The 19,766-nt window shown below is 39.2% G+C and overlaps 2 protein-coding genes across 8 annotated transcripts in view; both read right to left on the minus strand.

Moving 5' to 3' along the window:
* Nucleotides 1-3,204, minus strand: part of LOC133554448 (protein phosphatase 1 regulatory subunit 12B) — a 57,558-nt gene extending 54,354 nt beyond the window's left edge. Inside the window, exon 1 of one of the 4 annotated variants that reach the window (XM_061903238.1) lies at nt 3,069-3,204. In XM_061903238.1, the coding sequence (XP_061759222.1) occupies nt 3,069-3,088 (20 nt within the window). In that variant the 5' untranslated portion in view covers nt 3,089-3,204. The remainder of the gene's footprint in view (nt 1-3,068) is intronic. The other 3 variants (XM_061903237.1, XM_061903235.1, XM_061903236.1) reach the window with 3 other exon arrangements.
* A 1,739-nt stretch (nt 3,205-4,943) lies between these two features.
* zgc:66479 (uncharacterized protein LOC327541 homolog) overlaps nt 4,944-19,766 on the minus strand; it is a 29,249-nt gene continuing 14,426 nt past the window's right edge. Inside the window, exons 1-3 of one of the 4 annotated variants that reach the window (XM_061903239.1) lie at nt 19,483-19,684; nt 16,734-16,977; nt 4,944-11,506 (exon numbers count right to left, since the gene is read on the minus strand). In XM_061903239.1, coding sequence (XP_061759223.1) covers nt 7,374-9,080 — 1,707 coding nt within the window. In that variant the 5' untranslated portion in view covers nt 9,081-11,506; nt 16,734-16,977; nt 19,483-19,684 and the 3' untranslated portion in view covers nt 4,944-7,373. Of the gene's footprint in view, nt 11,507-16,733; nt 16,978-18,461; nt 19,687-19,766 lie in introns of those variants that run through there. The other 3 variants (XM_061903240.1, XR_009807119.1, XM_061903241.1) reach the window with 3 other exon arrangements.

Genomic DNA, 19,766 nt, shown 5'->3' on the forward strand with positions numbered 1-19,766 from the left:
ATCTTGTCACCGCGTCTTTTAATTGTTGGCCCAGGGCGAAAGGCCGCTCCTCCAGTCCGAGTCTCAAGTTCCGGAACCTTCGTCTGTGGTCCTCCTTGGATCCTCCCGTCCGGTCCAACACCGCCCTCCTCATGTCCCGGTAGCTCACCCGGGACACTGGTGGCAGGCTGAGCGCCGCTCGCTGCGCCTCTCCCGCCAGCAACGGTAACAGCCGCACCAGGCACTCCTCTTCTGGCCATGCGCATGATTTTGCTGTCGCCTCGAACATGTCCAAAAAGTTGTGGGGATCTTCCGTTTCCGCCATTCTGTGCATGTCCACTGCCGTCAACGCTGGCCTCGCTGCTACGTGTGTCCCCACTTCGGCCTTCTCCGTCAGCGCCTGCAGAATCTGGCTCTGCTGCGCTATCTGGCCCTGCATCGCCTCCATCTGCCGGTGGTTCGCGGTAGACATCTCTGCCAGTAGCTGCCCAAATGCCTCTATGGAGCTTGGTGACAACATCATAGCTTTTTTTTTTTACGTTGGGTGTCAGTTGTAAGCTTTTTCCTACTCACAGTGCCAAAGATCCACGCCAGAAGCCAGTTGTTCAGAGTTGACAGGGTTTTTAATATAGTTCTTCTCGACCAAGTACATTTTCGTGTAGACTTTTCAGTCTCTCCAATCCTCTCACCTCCTCCTCTGCCGGCTGCTCGTTCTTAAAGACAACAGTTGGTTAGATTCACGCGTACCACCTGCGAAATCTAATCACCTGCTAGCTGCGTCTCGCCGTCCCGCCCATGCCACGCCCCCGTCTGAGAGTGCACTGTCTCCAGTAGCCCAGACGGGGTCGCTGACATTTACATCTGCAGTGTGCTGATCACAACCTCCCTCCACAGTATTGTTGCTTGAAGGAAATAAGTTAATATTATACATGACATGTACATACTAACAGATATACAGGTTTTTGAATGGACGCCATTGTGTTCTAATACATTTCACATCCAGTGGTTCCTCCCAAATATTCCGTATTTACTGTACTATAGGCCCAAAATGACGCAAACCAATGCTTATATTTGTTTTAAAGTCAATATTTAATTCTCTACTGCATTGGAAGGAAAAATACACCAATTACCCAAAGAGAGAAGTGAGAAGGTGTGTGAGTGAAAGATCAATTACAAATATATGCAATTTCAACTGATTTTTGAAAAACTATTTAGTATCTACTATTATGACGATACTATTAGTATCGTCATAATAGATACTATTAGTATCTACTATTATGACGTGGACTTCTAAACTGTTCTCATCTCTCAAAATGTTCTTATTGTCATGAAGTGGTGACCCGCTTTTAAAGGCAAGCTCATTTATTTATTTTTATTTGAAAATAGCCTACAAAACACATACTTGCAATCTTTAAAGCACAATAGTACGGGGAGGAACGTCAACAGCAAAAAGCAATGATATCAAATAATATTTAATCCTTGTTTTTACAAACAAAGGAATATGATTAGCATCTTCTTCCTTATATTTTCATATACAGTGGTACCTCAATTTAAGAGAGTTTTTAGATAAAAGTCGTCTCTTAGCTAATTGTCATACTTGAAATTGCAAGCAAAAATTTGGGTTACAAGTATCCTACCATTAGTTGATGTAGCAAATGCCAAAGTGAACCCCGTAATATCTGTCCAAAACATCTGGTCTACTTAACTTTGTTTTTCTATCTATGGGAAAGAAGAAAGTGAGTGTGAAGGCTGAGAAGAAGTGAATGGTATCAATTGAAGTAAAGACAGAAAATCCTTAAAACATGACAAAGCGCGTAATCGACTTGGTGAAGCAGTTTGTGCTTAAAGTCCGCACCATATTGAAGCATAAGGAGTCTCGTGCCAGACAACAATTTTAAAATAATATCTAATTGAGTGACATTTATCCATGAAAATATGGAGAACAAGCTGTAAGGAAATACGGTACAAGTCCACTAGTCTCCAAGGTCAATGTTGTACATTAATACTACATTACTTAACAAAACTACGGTAGTTGTTAGTAGTACCGTCTATATAGTATTGTTTTTACACAATATTTATTGAAAAGTTTGTTTTTCTTTATAAAAGGCATGTTACAGTTGTTGGTAGACATTGATTTGAGATGTAAGTATTTTGAGTTAGAAGCTCCATCACAGAGGCAATTATATTCGTACATTTGAAAACATTTGTATTTCAAATTAAAATAAATACTACAAAGGCATCAACCATTTAATATGATATATGCATTGACATATTTCAATATGCCATCCATTCATTTTCTACTGCTTATTCCCTTCGAGGTCGCGGGGGGTGCTGGAGCCTATCTCGGCTACAATCAGGCTGAAGGCACAGTACATCTTGGACAAGTCACCACTTCATCGCAGGGCCAACACAGATATAGTTTGAATGATTCATATTGGACATTGAAGTTTTTGTCATATAACAGTGAAACATTTCCAGCATTTTTTTTTTTTTACCAAACAACATCCAAAAATCACTAATTAAACATTTGTCCAGGGTATGAATCATTTTGGGTCAGCTGTATACGTTTAATGGTTTCAGCATGAATTCTGAGGGGCGTCACAGAGCAGAAGAGCTGAGCATTTTATCAGTGGCGAAGCTTAAGTTTCTTTGCTGCGGGCTTTTAGTGCAAGTGTGGATGGAGTCTCTCTGAATCCTGACTGAAAAATCGACAAGCCGGTCAGCAGCGCACTCTGCTGAATCTACAGTGTAAAGTCAGAGGACGTGGACTCCATGACACTGCATAATTATGAGGCTAAAACCATAACTAGAGGTGTACTGATGCACACAACATTAAATATTATCATGAAAAGTCTGTCATACTTCACTAAGTTCACTTGATCTCCTTAATAAAATACACCAAGCATGCAACTGCGAGGAATGAACTAATAACATTTTAAAAAAGATGACCATGTCGCTGTGGGAGGATATCTAATTACGTTTCCTGTCGTAATAATCTCAGCACCTGCACACGCATATTATCACGGGAGGACTAGGAACTTTGCCAAGACAGAAAGTAGATTAGGAAGTTAAGAAATTGAGAAACCTACCTGGGGACAAAGGCCTGCATGCTCTTTAGCAGAAGGTCACAGATAAAACACTGCAGCAGGGAGAGGCTGAGACGGAGAGATGGACGGAAACACGATATAGTGCATGGGGAGGAGCACACACAAACACACACACACACACACACACACACACACACACACACACACACTCACACACACTCATCCACAAAAAATCAATGGCAACTTTCAATGTGCCAAAGAATGAATCAGATGCTTTAAGGGCACAAACATCATATTTCAGCCAGTAATCATGTGGTGAAAGTCCAATTATACAAAGTGCACACCAACAACCAACAAGTTTCACTTCCACAGCTGGATCTTATTTTATTGTCAGATGATCAGCCAATGTGGAGTTTGGCTTTGGAATTTACCAGCAAGATTATTCATCCATATTTGTGCCCATATTTGTGTCTATACTGTATCGACGGTAGCGACTGGTCCAGGGTGTAGTCTGCCTCTCCCCTAAAATCAGCTGGGCTATGCTCCAGCTCACCTCAGTCTCCAAATAGGATACGTGGTAGAACACTTATTTAATGATGGCCCCAAGCCTTCAAGCATATACCGATACATACCAATTATTGACACGTTTTGGGTGTAATATATGGAGTTTTTTCACCTTGACAAAAGGAACTTGCGGCGTGGGACCCTTTATCTGCCATGATGAGTAGTTGTTATCATGTGTTAGACTGCAGACCAGTTCAACACTAGGAAGAAAGAAAGCCACAGAGAATGTACCACCTGGTGTTACTTGTAACGGGTTGGCCTAGAACAGCGGTGTACAAAATTTTCCCACCAAGGGCTGCATACTGAAACATGAAAGAAAGCAGGGGGGGACTTTGAGCAATTTAATGTACATGCTAGCGTCTGTGTTACAGGTGACAAAGTTAAAGGCTGTTAGTGATGTATATATTTAATATACCTCCTTAATAATACATTGACTTCATTTTCAGAACATATTGAGGCATGCACTTTGGACGCCCCTGTCGTAGGAGGTACAGCTGATAGTCGTCAGAATGGTTAGCTGACATCTCTGAGAAAATCTGCATATGATATTGAAAACATGTCAGGGTTAAACAATCTTAATCTACAGTTTGTTACACTTGTCTGAATAGAAGAATGTTAACATGCATTAAACTCCGTTAGGCCTCATTGCCTAATAGTAAACCACCATCAATGTTTTGTTCTCCAAAAATATAGATTTTTAAATTTTGCTAACATTCAAAGATTAGCATCAATATGAATGGCCCATAGAGTCCTAAATAACACTGCACCAGCGCCACTTAAGCACTTTGTCCAGTTTACATCAGCCGTGACAACTAGAAACACACAAACCTCCACCAGGGCGCAGTGTAGCATACCCAGATGTAAAACCTCTTTTGCACAATCAGCCTTTTCATATAAAGCGGTAAAGGAATGGAACGACCTCACAACAAATTTTAAAAGTCTCAAAGATTACTCTACATTCACAATTGAAGTTGAAAAGGGACTTTGGAGCAATCAAAGCTGCTCACACCGTCACTGAGGTGGGCACTATGTTTGACATGTCAAATTAATGTGTATTATATTTATGCATGAGAACATTTTGTTGTAAACTGTGAGGTGTGTGTTAAAATCATGGTTGTTTTTACAAATGATGACAGATGTGAACAAGAGCATGTATTGTCTTTGTGTGATGATGTAAATGAGGTGTGGTTGTAATGTATATTAAGTATGTATCAATGTAAGGACATTTTATGATTATTCTTAATTTGATTACACGCTTTATTGCTATAACTTTATTGCATGATTTTAGTATCGGTTTAATTTAGGTAGCTAGGGACTGTAAATGGAAATGAGTTATTTAGCTATAATCCGGTGCAGAACATATCTGTCTTTGAGCTTAATGGATCCGTGCATTTTCCCTTCAAATAAACACTAAACTAAACTAAACAAACATCCTTAAATAAAAATCCTGAATGCAGACGGTGATCTGGACCACCCCCAAAATCGAAAGCACTTGTTCCCATTTCTGACATTTCCTGAAAGTTTCTTAGTTTATTTCAAACATGAACATACTTCCAGCATAATACATCAGAAAATTTCATATCATTTCACATTACATCATGTCCGAAAAGGAGTAGGAAGAAGCAAAGCTTATTTAATCCTACCCCTTTACCACGTCAGAGCGTTTACAAATACATACTGTACCTTCATTTACTGACCTTTTTTATAGTAAAATAGTAAAATGATATCCGTGCATGAGTAATACAACAGTTTTGTAGTATGTAATTAATTAATCCAGTCATTGTTAACATACTGATATATAGAATATCTTATTTTCAATAAGGTTGACAGTGTTTCTCATAATTCTTCTCATTTGTACTTTGTAAGCACCATTAATGTGAACAGCCTCTTAAACTGGATCATATCAGTACAATGTTTAACTTCTTTACTTAATCCATTCCATAATTTAATTCCACATACTGATATGCTAAAGGTTTTAAGTGTTGTACGTGCATACAAATGTTTAAAATTACATTTTCCTCTAAGGTTTTATTCCTCCTCTTTAGTTGAGAAGAATTGGTGTACATTCTTTGGTAGCAGATTATAATTTGCTATGTACATCATTTTAGCTGTTTGCAATTTTACCAAATCACCAAACTTTAATATTTTTGACTCAATACATAAAGGGTTTGTATGTTCTCTATATTCAACATTCTGTATTATTCTAATTGATCTTTTTTCTAACAGTTAACGAATGTAGCGCACATTTGTAGTTGTTTCCCCATATTTCCGCACAATAACTCAGATATGGTAACACTAGCAAGCAGTAGAGAATATAAAGTGATTTTTGGCCCAGGACGTATTTTGTTTTATTCATTATTGAAATGTTTTTTGCCACCTTATGTTGTATGTTTTGTATATGAGATTTCCAGTTCATTTTATCATCTATTAATACTCCCAAAAATCTGGTATCTTCTACCCTTTCAATATCAACTCCGTCTATTTGTATTCGTGTCTGATGCTCTTTTCTACTGTTACCAAATAGCATTATTTTAGTTTTACTGAGATTCAAAGATAGTCTGTTTTTATCAAACCATTTTTAAAATGTGTTAATTTCTTCCGTTATTATTTGTATTATCTTCCGTGTGTTCTCTCCTGAACAGAAAGCAGTTGTGTCGTCTGCAAATAAAACAAACTTCAAGTCCTTTGTAACTTTACAAATGTTGTTTATATAAAGATTTAAATATCTTGGTCCTATTATTGATCCCTGGGGTACACCACAAGATATATCTAGCCGTGTTGAAATATTTTCACCCATCTTCACATATTGCTTCCTGTTGGTTAAATAGCTTCTTACCCAGTTCAAGACCAAACCTCTGATGCCATATCGTTCTAGTTTTTGTATTAAAATATCATGATTAATTGTGTCAAATGCTTTTGTTAATTCGATGAATACTGCGGCCGCACATTCTTTACCGTCTAATGCATTGGTTATTTCCTCTGTTATTTTGATTAATGCTATTGATGTTGAGATATTTGCTCTGAATTGAAATTGGTTCTCCACGAGCGTCCTCCTTTTGTTGATGAATTTGTCTAATCGGCTATTGAATAGTTTTTCCATGATTTTGGAGAATTGTGGAAGTAAGGAAACTGGTCTGTAGTTAGTGAACTGGTGTATGTTTCCATTCTTATGAATAGGTACAACTTTTGAAATTTTCATTTTGTCAGGGAATTTGCCCGTTAGAAATGATACGTTACTGATATCAATCAATCAATCAATCAATGTTTATTTATATAGCCCCAAATCACAAATGTCTCAAAGGACTGCACAAATCATTACGACTACAACATCCTCGGAGGAACCCACAAAAGGGCAAGGAAAACTCACACCCAGTGGGAAGGGAGAATTCACATTCAGTGGGACGCGAGCGACAATGCTGACTATGAGAAACCTTGGAGAGGACCTCAGATGTGGGCAACCCCCCCCCTCTAGGGGACCGAAAGCAATGGATGTCGAGCGGGTCTAACATGATACTGTGAAAGTTCAATCCATAGTGGCTCCAAGACAGCAGTGAGAGTCCCGTCCAAAGGAAACCATCTCAAGCGGATCAGCAGCGTAGAGATGTCCCCAACCGATACAGGCGAGCGGTCCATCCTGGGTCCCGACGAGCGGTCCATCCTGGGTCTCGACTCTGGACAGTCAGTACTTCATCCATGGTCATCGGACCGGACCCCCTCCACAAGGGAGGGGGGGACATAGGAGAAAGAAAAGAAGCGGCAGATCAACTGGTCTAAAAATGAGGTCTATTTAAAGGCTAGAGTATACAGATGAGTTTTAAGATGAGACTTAAATGCTTCTACTGAGGTAGCATCTCGAACTGTTACCGGGAGGGCATTCCAGAGTACTGGAGCCCGAACGGAAAACGCTCTATAGCCCGCAGACTTTTTTTGAGCTCTAGGAATCACTAATAAGCCGGAGTCTTTTGAACGCAGATTTCTTGCCGGGACATACGGTACAATACAATCGGCAAGATAGGCTGGAGCTAGACCGTGTAGTATTTTATACGTAAGTAGTAAAACCGTAAAGTCACATCTTAAGTGCACAGGAAGCCAGTGCAGGTGAGCCAGTACAGGCGTAATATGATCAAACTTTCTTGTTCTTGTCAAAAGTCTAGCAGCCGCATTTTGTACCAACTGTAATCTTTTAATGCTAGACATTGGGAGACCCGAAAATAATACGTTACAGTAATCGAGACGAGACGTAACAAACGCATGGATAATGATCTCGGCGTCTTTAGTGGACAAAATGGAGCGAATTTTAGCGATATTACGGAGATGAAAGAAGGCCGTTTTAGTAACGCTTTTAATGTGTGACTCAAAGGAGAGAGTTGGGTCGAAGATAATACCCAGATTTTTTACAGAGTCACCTTGTTTTATTATTTGGTTGTCAAATGTTAAAGTTGTATTATTAAATAGAGGTCGGTGTCTAGCAGGACCGATAATCAGCATTTCCGTTTTTTTGGCATTAAGTTGCAAAAAGTTAGCGGACATCCATTGTTTAATTTCATTAAGACACGCTTCCAACTGACTACAGTCCGGCGTGTTGGTCAGCTTTAGGGGCATGTAAAGTTGGGTGTCATCAGCATAACAGTGAAAGCTAATACCGTATTTGCGTATGACGTCACCTAGCGGCAGCATGTAGATGCTGAAGAGTACAGGGCCAAGGACCGAACCCTGGGGAACTCCACACGTTACCTTAACATAGTCCGAGGTCACACTGTTATAGGAGACGCACTGCATCCTATCAGTAAGATAAGAGTTAAACCATGACAGGGCTGAGTCTGAAATACCAATTCGTATTTTGATACGCTCTAATAAAATATTATGATCGACGGTATCGAAAGCAGCGCTAAGATCGAGGAGCAGCAACATAGATGACGCATCAGAGTCCATCGTTAGCAATAGATCATTAGTCAGTTTTGCGAGGGCTGTCTCAGTCGAGTGATTTGCCCTGAAACCGGATTGAAAGGTTTCACATAGATTGTTAAACGCTAAGTGCTCATTTAGCTGCTCTGCAACAATTTTTTCGAGGATTTTCGAAATGAAGGGAAGGTGAGACACCGGTCGGTAGTTTACCATGAGGTCTGGATCGAGGTTAGGTCTTTTAAGGAGAGGATGAATAACCGCTTTTTTGAATGCAACGGGAACAGTGCCCGAGGAAAGTGATAAGTTTATAATATTTAGCACTGATGGACCTAATAATACAAAAAGCTCCTTGATCAGTTTCCCAGGAAGTGGGTCAAGTAAACATGTTGTTTGTTTTATTCCATTTACACGTTGTAACAATCCTTCTAATGTTATTTCATCAAAACGAGAGAAACTATTTTGGATATTTGCAGTATCCGCCGTATATACAATCGTATCTGTGTTACTATAACCCCATTGTAGCTGGGACGCATTGTCTTTAATCTCCTTTCTAATAAATTCAATTTTCTTATTAAAGAACTTCATAAAGTCATCTGCCGAATGGGTGGAGCTACTGGAAGGAGTCCCTTGTTGGGTTAGCGATGCTACTGTACTAAACAAAAATTTTTGGATCGTTTTTATTAATGCGGATGAGATTTGAGTAATAATTAGTCTTAGCTAAGGTAAGCATGCGTTTATAAGTTATTAAACTATCACTCCATGCTTGATGGTGCACCTCAAGTTTAGTCGTGCGCCATTTGCGTTCCAGCTTTCTACATAATAATTTCTGAGCTCTAGTTTCTTCAGTAAACCATGGCGTACGCCTTTTTGGAGCCTTTTTTAACTTCAGCGGTGCTATACTATCAATGGTTTCGCGCAGGGCGTTGTTAAAGTTGTTAGTGAGGTTATCAATAGAGCCCACATACTTTGGGAACGGTGCCATTACCGAGGGCAGTAGGTCCGCAAGAGTCGTCGTTGTGGCAGCATTAATGTTGCGGCTGCTATAGCAGTTATTATTATTATTAGCTTGCCGAACATGAGTCTGAACTTCGAATTTTATAAGGTAATGATCGGACATTACTTTAGTATACGGGAGTATCATAACTTTGGAGACGGTGATACCTCTGACAAGCACTAGGTCTATCGTATTACCGCTGCGATGCGTCGGTTCATTTATTATTTGTGTAAGACCACAGCTATCAATTATAGTCTGGAGCGCCACGCACGGTGGGTCCAATGGGGTATTCATATGGATATTAAAGTCCCCCATTATAATTATATTATCGGCGTGCGTCACTAGATCAGCAACAAACTCTGAGAATTCACTAATAAAGTCCGAATAGGGCCCTGGGGGGCGGTAGATAACGGCCAGGCACAGAGGCAGAGGTGTGGCAGACTTCATAGAAAGCACCTCAAACGATTTATATTTATTATTTAAGTTAGGACTAAAGTTAAAGTTTTCGTTGTATATTAGTGCGACACCCCCTCCCCTTTTGAGGTGACGGGCAATATGCGCATTCGTATAGTTAGGAGGGGATGCCTCATTTATCGCAAAAAAGTCGTCTGGTTTAAGCCAGGTTTCGCTAAGACCGATGACGTTAAGGTTGTTGTCTCTAATGACCTCATTGACTAATAACGTTTTGGGAGACAAAGATCTGATGTTTAGAAAGCCCATATTATAGGTAGTGGGCTGTTTTAAGGAGTTGTTGATAAAATTATCCGTAGTAGCAATATTAATAATGTTGCGTTTATTATGCGCAGTGTACTTAAAATAATTACGACCATATCTAGGAATTGATATGACGGGAATTTTCAGATTGTCTACTTGGCGCTGCGATAAACTGAACGCATCATAATTTGCCACCTCAGTAGAACGCATGTCTAACTCTGACGAAGTCATAGACACAGTAGAAAAAACATTTTGTGAGTTGTGTATTATTCTACGAAAATTGCTATGTGTACAGGGATCATCCAGCCTGGCGCTGGCTAGTTCTAACTTAACTGACTCCATACCCAGGCTAGCAGGCTCTGTAATTGCCTGTGACCGGGCTTGCTCTAGTGCAGTTAGTCAAATGTGGCTCAATGCGAAGTCTATGTTCCGAGACAAGAGGATAGCGCCTTCCTGGTTAGGGTGAAGGCCGTCTCTCCTCAGCAAGCCAGGTTTGCCCCAGAAAGAGGGCCAATTATCAATAAACGTAAATCCCTGTTGTCTGCAGAAGCTATCCAGCCACCTGTTAAGAGAGACTAATCTGCTATATCTCTCATCATTGCCTCTCCCAGGCAGGGGGCCAGAGACAATTACTCGATGCCTGGACATCTTTCTGGCGAGATTACAAGCCCTGGCTATGTTTCTCTTTGTAATCTCTGATTGTCTCATCTTAACGTCATTGGAGCCAACGTGTATTACTATATTCGCATAACTAGTGGTGCGGTTAGCCTGCCGTACGTGCTTACTAGACCTGTTGCGAGTTAGCTCCCTAAGATTAGCTTCAATGTCAGGTGCTCTGCCCCCGGGAATACACTTAATTGTGGCTGGTTTGCTAAGCTTTATGTTTCGGGTGATGGAGTCCCCTATAACTAAAGTGTGGTGCCCGGTAGACTGGGGTGTAGGACTAGCTAAAGGGCTAAATCTATTATGCGTCTCAACCGGTACACCGTAGCTTGTAGGCCGATTAGGGCTGCTACAAGCTGGGCTAGTTAGCTCGCTACAGCTAACGCTAGCAGATGTGTCCGCAACATCTAAAGTTACGAAATTACACTGCTCTAACTGGCGGACACGGCTCTCTAGCAAAGCCAACCTATCCATGAGTAAAGTGCACGAAGCGCAGGAAGCCATACTCACAGAAACTTTCCGTCGCCGAGTGGGGTGCCAGCTGTCTTCGGGAAGTGGTGGTCACGGTGGCGGGGGAGAAGCTTCCTTCAGACCGGCGCTGCCTTTCTCCGCTAGCCTCGTTAGCTTAGCAGCTAGCTAGCTGAGGGCGAAGTGGTGAGACAGAGATCGGGTGATTTGCAAGTTAAATTGAACTATTAAATATGTTCGATAAGTTGTAAATAAAGCTGCAAAACAGTTAAAATCACACAGATAGAACGATACTTAGCTTTTTTGCAACAAGAGCAGTCAGCGAGCAGTCATTCACGTTGACCCGGAATATGTCATATGTCATGTCAGAGGTTCTGAAATGTCTTCTATAACCATTTTTATGGTTACCATATCTATTCTATGACAGTCGGTTGAGGTCATAGATTTACAATTTTTTAAAATTTTGATTACTTCTTCTTTTGTCACATTCTTAAAAAATATGGAATTGGGATTTCTGTGTCTGAGCTCACTCATGTTCTCAACTGCCCCATCATCTGCATTTGGGATTCTTTGTTCCAGATTTATTTCCGATATTAACAAAGTAATTATTAAAACGTTCAACTATTTGGTTTATATTGTAATTTTTTGTATTTCCATTTAGAAAGTACTGGGGGTAATCTTTCTCAGCACCATTTTTAATGATGCTATTTAGGATGTCCCATGTTGCTCTCATGTTTTTTCTGTTCTTGTTTAATACTTGATTGTTGTATTCTCTCTTAGATGTTCGTAGTATACCAATTAGCTTGTGTTTATATTTCTTATATTTATTTTCTGCCTCTATAGATCTCTGTTATACATTTTTGATATAATGTGGTTTTTTTTTGTGACAAGCATTTCTCAGTCCTTTTGTCATCCATGGTTGGTTGTTTTTCGTTTGCTTCTTACTAAGTTCTTTCCAAGGACAATGCTTATCATAGAGTGTTAGAAAGGTATTGAAAAACTTCCCATATGCATCATCTACATCAGAGGTCACCAACGTGGTGCCCGCGTAAGGACCAGATGAGTAGCCCGCTGGCCTGTTATAAAAATAGTTCAGATAGCAGCACTTACCAGTGAGCTGCCTGTATTTTTTAAATTGTATTTATTTACTAGCAAGCTGGTCTCGCTTTGTTCGACATTTTTTATTCAAAGAGAGACAAAACTCAAATAGAATTTGAAAATCCAAGAAAATGTTTTAAAGACTTGGTCTTCACTTTATGAAGTTCTTTAATAAGAAAATTGAACTTATTAGAAAGGAGATTAAAGACAATGCGTCCCAGCTACAACTGGGTTATAGTAACACAGATACGACTGTATATACGGCGGATTCTGCAAATATCCAAAATAGTTTCTCTCGTTTTGATGAAATAACATTAGAAGGATTGTTACAACGTGTAAATGGAATAAAACAAACAACATGTTTACTTGACCCACTTCCTGGGAAACTTATCAAGGAGCTTTCTGTATTATTAGGTCCATCAGTGCTAAATATTATAAACTTATCACTTTCCTCGGGCACTGTTCCCCTAGCATTCAAAAAAGCGGTTATTGATCCTCTCCTTAAAAGACCTAACCTCGATCCTGACCTCATGGTAAACTACCGACCGGTGTCTCACCTTCCCTTTATTTCGAAAATCCTCGAAAAAATTGTTGCAGAGCAGCTAAATGAACACTTAGCGTTTAACAATCTATGTGAAACCTTTCAATCCGGTTTCAGGGCTAATCACTCTACTGAGACAGCCCTCGCAAAAAGGACTAATGATCTATTGCTAACGATGGACTCTGATGCGTCATCTATGTTGCTGCTTCTCGATCTTAGCGCTGCTTTCGATACCGTCGATCATAATATTTTATTAGAGCGTATCAAAACACGAATTGGTATGTCAGACTCAGCCCTGTCATGGTTTAACTCTTATCTTACTGATAGGATGCAGTGCATCTCCCATAACAGTGTGACCTCGGACTATGTTAAGGTAACGTGTGGAGTTCCCCAGGGTTCGGTCCTTGGCCCTGTACTCTTCAGCATCTACATGCTGCCGCTGGGTGACGTCATACGCAAATACGGTATTAGCTTTCACTGTTATGCTGATGACACCCAACTCTACATGCCCCTAAAGCTGACCAACACGCCGGACTGTAGTCAGTTGGAAGCGTGTCTTAATGAAATTAAACAATGGATGTCCGCTAACTTTTTGCAACTTAATGCCAAAAAAACGGAAATGCTGATTATCGGTCCTGCTAGACACCGACCTCTATTTAATAATACAACTTTAACATTTGACAACCAAATAATAAAACAAGGTGACTCTGTAAAGAATCTGGGTATTATCTTCGACCCAACTCTCTCCTTTGAGTCACACATTAAAAGCGTTACTAAAACGGCCTTCTTTCATCTCCGTAATATCGCTAAAATTCGCTCCATTTTGTCCACTAAAGACGCCGAAATCATTATCCATGCGTTTGTTACGTCTCGTCTCGATTATTATAACGTATTATTTTCGGGTCTCCCCATGTCTAGCATTAAAAGATTACAGTTGGTACAAAATGCGGCTGCTAGACTTTTGACAAGAACAAGAAAGTTTGATCATATTACGCCTGTACTGGCTCACCTGCACTGGCTTCCTGTGCACTTAAGATGTGACTTTAAGGTTTTACTACTTACGTATAAAATACTACACGGTCTAGCTCCAGCCTATCTTGCCGATTGTATTGTACCATATATCCCGGCAAGAAATCTGCGTTCAAAAGACTCCGGCTTATTAGTGATTCCTAGAGCCCAGAAAAAGTCTGCGGGCTATAGAGCGTTTTCCGTTCGGGCTCCAGTACTCTGGAATGCCCTCCCGGTAACAGTTCGAGATGCTACCTCAGTAGAAGCATTTAAGTCTCACCTTAAAACTCATCTGTATACTCTAGCCTTTAAATAGACCTCCTTTTTAGACTAGTTGATCTGCCGCTTCTTTTCTTTCTCCTATGTCCTCCCCTCCCTTGTGGAGGGGGTCCGGTCCGATGATTATGGATGAAGTACTGGCTGTCCAGAGTCGAGACCCAGGATGGACCGCTCGTCGGGACCCAGGATGGACCGCTCGCCTGTATCGGTTGGGGACATCTCTACGCTGCTGATCCGCCTCCGCTTGAGATGGTTGAACTGAACTCTCGCGGCTGTGTTGGAGCCACTATGGATTGAACTTTCACAGTATCATGTTGGACCCGCTCGACATCCATTGCTTTCGGTCCCCTAGAGGGGGGGGTTGCCCATATCTGAGGTCCTCTCCAAGGTTTCTCATAGTCAGCATTGTCACTGGCGTCCCACTGGATGTGAATTCTCCCTGCCCACTGGGTGTGAGTTTTCCTTGCCCTTTTGTGGGTTCTTCCGAGGATGTTGTAGTCGTAATGATTTGTGCAGTCCTTTGAGATATTTGTGATTTGGGGCTATATAAATAAACATTGATTGATTGATTGATTGACTTGTCTAAATAATTTCATTTATTTTTTTTACTTTGCTTCTTATAACTTTCAGAAATACAATTTTAGAGAAAAAATACAACCTTAAAAATGATTTCAGGGTTTTTAAACACATATACCTTTTTACCTTTTAAATTCCTTCCTCTTCTTTCCTGACAATTTAAAATTTAAAGCCCACCAGGCTTCACCAAACTTTTGGTGCCTTGTTGACACAGAAAAGTACAGTGGTGTATGCGCAGCAGCTATGAAGGTTGCAAGCCTGTTGGGTTCAACTTATCTTTGTGATTCAGCCTTTTCTGACATGAACTTCATCAAGAACAAACACAGAACACGCCTCACTGATGGACATCTGCAAGACTCACTCAGAGTTGCAGTGTCAAGTTACACACCAGAGTACAACACACTAGTTAACCGCATGCAATGCCAGGCTTCCCACTAACTGACAAAGAAACAGATAACAGAATTGGTGTCCAGTTCAAAGTGTGACATGATTTTTTTTTAATTTGAGAGTTGACTCTTGTATTTTACATGAGTTTTTATTTGTACAAACATGGTGCAAAGTAATTCATGATTTGTTAAAAAATGTTAGTGGCTAGCTAGTTAAAATGGGATATTTTGATTTCACAAGATTGTCAAGTGATCATTTGAAAATGTTCAATTTGAAAAATGTGCACTTATAGAAAATATAAAAATAAAGTGTTGCATATTGATATTTATTCATTTCTATATATATTTATTGTGAGAAATCACTAAGATGATCAGTGTTTCCACAAAGATACATATCATGCATTATTAATAATAACATAGAGTTAAAGGTAAATTGAGCAAATTGGCTATTTCTGGCAATTTATTTAAGTGTGTATCAAACTGGTAGCCCTTCAAATTAATCAGTACCTAAGAAGTAGCTCTTGGTTTCAAAAAGGTTGGTGACCCCTGATCTACATCATCTTCATTGTATACATTGTCCGAAGTTTGTTTCCTCAGATCCTCCTTGAAGGAAATTATTCTTTCCTCTGTGCATAGTATTTGAAAAGTCTTTTTGTCAATGTTCTTCTTCTTGTAATTCCCATCATAAATAGTAAAAACTGGCAGATGGTCGCTGATGTCGGTTGTTAAAAGTCCACTTGTTTTGCTATTATCAAAGACATTAGTGAAGATATTATCAATAAGTGTAGCACTGTGACTTGCAATTCTGGTTGGCCTTGTGATCTGGGGATACAAACGCATTCTATACATTGTATCTATGAAATCATTAATGGACTTTTGCTTATTGGGGTTCAAGAGATCTATATTGAAGTCTCCACATAAAAAAAGTACATTATGACTGATTCCATTGAAAGTACCCTTAATCCAGTCTTCAAATCCATCAATACTTGAGTTGGGTGTTCTATATATACAACTGATCAATACATTTCTACTTCTTTCATGACATATCTCAATGGTTATACACTCTAAAACCTTCTCAATAGCTAGTGACATGTTTTTTACCACCCTGTAATGGAAGTCCTTCATCACATACACAGCAACTCCGCCTCCATTCTTATTTAATCTATTAATATATTGAGTTCATATCTTTCTAGTCCAAAGTCCATTCCTTTTTTTTTTTATCCATCCATGTCTCTGATACAGGAATAATTTTGAAAGGTTCTTTAAATTGTTCCAAAAATTATTTCATATTGTTAAAATTGGCATACAAGCTTCTGCCGTAAATATGAATAATTGACAGTTTGTTTTTGGAATTCATGTTGGTGTTGAATTGTACTTCTGTATAATATAAACAATTATTGTCCATGTGAGAAAAAAAAAGTGTGTCTGGATCTACAGCACTGTCCAATTGTGTCCCGTTATGATCAATACTTCTGATGTCAAAAATTTGAGCGATCTACTTATTTCCTCACTTTCATCAGGAGAGAGCACCTTCTTTGGTCCCATGTTGATCCTGGCCGCTGCCTGGTCCGGGTGGATGCCGTCTGACGCCCAAGACACCGATCTTTCGATAGGGCCCCGTCCTGCCTGGCAAGCCTCTCGCTAGCCTCTCTCCTCTTTTGGGCCTCACCTCCGTCACCTGCCGGTCTCGTCGCCGCGAGTTGGTACTGCTGCTGCCAGCCGCTAGTCGGGCCTCTATCCCATTTCTGACATTTCCTGAAAGTTTCATCAGAATTTGCCAATAACTTTTTGAATTCTGTTGCTTACTGACAGAAAAACAAACAAATCCCTAATGGTTAAATAACCCCCTTGCAGAGGTAGTAAGAAGACAGATTTAATCTATTCAAGCTTGCACCAAGGGTCTTGGAAGAAGACTGGAAGCCATTAAAACCAGGCAGTACATTTATAAGAACCCCCTCTGAAAGATTTAAATCAATGAAAAAAATGTAAGAAAATATCAAAGGATGTATTTGTTACAACACGCATAGCTTATTCGTTAAAATAATGTGGTTTTTTTTTGTTTGTTGATTTTTCCTTCACTACTGCACCAATAGCTAGATGATCGTGTCAGACAGAAGATATAAAGTACATGTCAAATTCAAGGCCAAGGTGCCAGATCTGGTCCGCCTCATAATTTGATATGTCAATTGAACGTCTCAAAATAATATGTGGCAACAAAGTACCTTATTTTTTCTCACTAAATGTATTCAATCATTCCATTTTGACTGACAAAAACACATGTACTGCATGAAATTGCATACCTTTTAAACTTTGGTATTATCCAACATTGCAAAAAATGTATTACCATACTTTCCAAACATTTGTTTTTGGTTGAAATAACGATGAATACTTAAATATATGCTTGATTTGTGGTTTCAAAGCTTGTTACACATCAAATTGTACACTGTAAAAAGGTTTTACGGAAGAAAATTATGGTGGTTTTTGCAGCATGTTACTGTAAAAAAAAAAAAAAAACTACCACTGTTCTGTAGTGTAATATTCTGCCAAATGAGCTAACCTTTGTTTTTTTTTTACTGTAAAATCTATGGTTGTGTTTACCGTGTATTACTGTAAATGGAAAAAACGGTACCAGTGTTTTTTACGGCCAAAAACTGTCAGTTTAGTTGCCAGATTTTAAATAAACAGTGGTATTGTTTTTTCCATTTACAGTAATGTGTTTTAAACATTACTTCACATTTTACAGTAATATTCTGCTGACGAAGCTGTCTTTTTTTTTTCCCGTAAATTAACTGTTACTGTTTTTCCATTTATCATAATTTGTTGTTAAAACAAACAAACACATTTTAAGAGTAACATTCTGGAAACTGAGTTTACATTTTTTCTGCTGCAAAATCGACAAAGATTTTTTTTCTATATATATAAAACATACACTGTAATAATCAAATGCATAGGTATTTTCATATACTGTATTATTTGCTGTTACAAACAACCGTCTAATAGCAGCCATAACTGCTAAATGAGAGTTAGACACCCCTGAGCATCCATCCATCCATTTTCTACCACTTATTCCTGAACAGTAAAGTGTAATTGGTTAAATGTCATCAAAGCAGCAGATTGTTGTACTATTACTATATGTACAAGATAGCATTCACATAATCTTACAATGTTTTTAGTCCTGCTGTTTACGTGTATGGTGAATTGAAATGTCTACGGAAGTGCGAGAAAGACTCAAGAGTCAGTTTAAGAAAGAGAACAATTGATTTTATTTTAAAAACAATGTGTAAAGGCTCCTATTTATGACAAATATAACCACTGCTAGGGGTGAACACAAGAACATGTGCAGCAATGTCCAAAAAGAATAGTGCAATCCAGATTTGTGAAACATGAATACACACACAGCAGTTTGATTGTGAGGGTTTTAAAATTGTGTCACAGCTTTTTTATGCATTGCGTAGTTGTTGGCGCTGATGCGGTCTCACATCGTTCCAGTTAACTTCAGAAAGAGTCATGTGGTGTCACCAATAGCTGAGAGTAAGATTAAGAGTTCTGTAATACAAAAGAAAATGTACCAAACACACATTTTTTTAACGTGACTACTGGTCTGTTTGTATAGTAAAGCGTACTCCTCCTCAGAAGACAGTACATTAGCTGAAAATAAGTTAATCCAACTTGATTTTAAACAAAGAAAAGTTTATCATAGGCAAATGTAATCTTAACTAGCAGCAGTTAGTTTGTATTCACATTAGTTATGCGTACTTATAAGAGTAACACACACGTATCAGGAGAATACTTTGTCCCTGAGAAGCCCTACATTGAAGTTTCTTCAACACTTGAAACAGCAGCTTAGTTTTTAATTTACCAAACAAAAATGTTAAGAACATTTTTTTGAATTATATTTCCTCAAAATTTCTACATGCTTTTAGCTTATTACAAACATTATGCAATTTGGTGAATTGTATGTAAAATTGCAGCTGTAAAAGGGTGCAAAAAATGCATGCATTCCTACAAATAGAAAATGTCCCGTAAATATTTAGGTATTGCAGCTGTTGCAGAGATGTTAATTCCCCCAAATGTCACGTCAACTAGTGTACTTTATGCGATCATTTTATTTACGATCACATGCAAAGCGTAGAAAAGGAAAACATTTTAATGGCACCGAGACAACACCCCAACGGCTTCAAGTTCCTCAGCAAATGTGTTTGGATTTTAAGTAAAGGATAATGCACGACCCAATATTTTCCAGCAGTAAGAAATACTCACTCGAAAGACAGAATAAGGCTTTGGAGGTTGACAGATATGAAATCTGGTAATGACGTCATCTGTCTTTCAAAGAGCACCTGTGCCACATGATGTACCCTGCAAAAGCAGCGAGCACTGATACTTCTAGATTTGTCAAACTGCCACTTTAGTCCGAGGGAGTTCTTCTTGATGGATGCATAGACAATCCCCCACTGCTGATACCCACTGTGAATAGAAGAGGAAACAATAGCAAGAATGTGATGATGCAAAAAATCCTTTAGATTGCGAAGGTTTGATTTCACGCA

The sequence above is a fragment of the Nerophis ophidion genome, linkage group LG06 (assembly GCF_033978795.1).
Source record: "Nerophis ophidion isolate RoL-2023_Sa linkage group LG06, RoL_Noph_v1.0, whole genome shotgun sequence".
Lineage (NCBI taxonomy): Eukaryota > Metazoa > Chordata > Actinopteri > Syngnathiformes > Syngnathidae > Nerophis > Nerophis ophidion.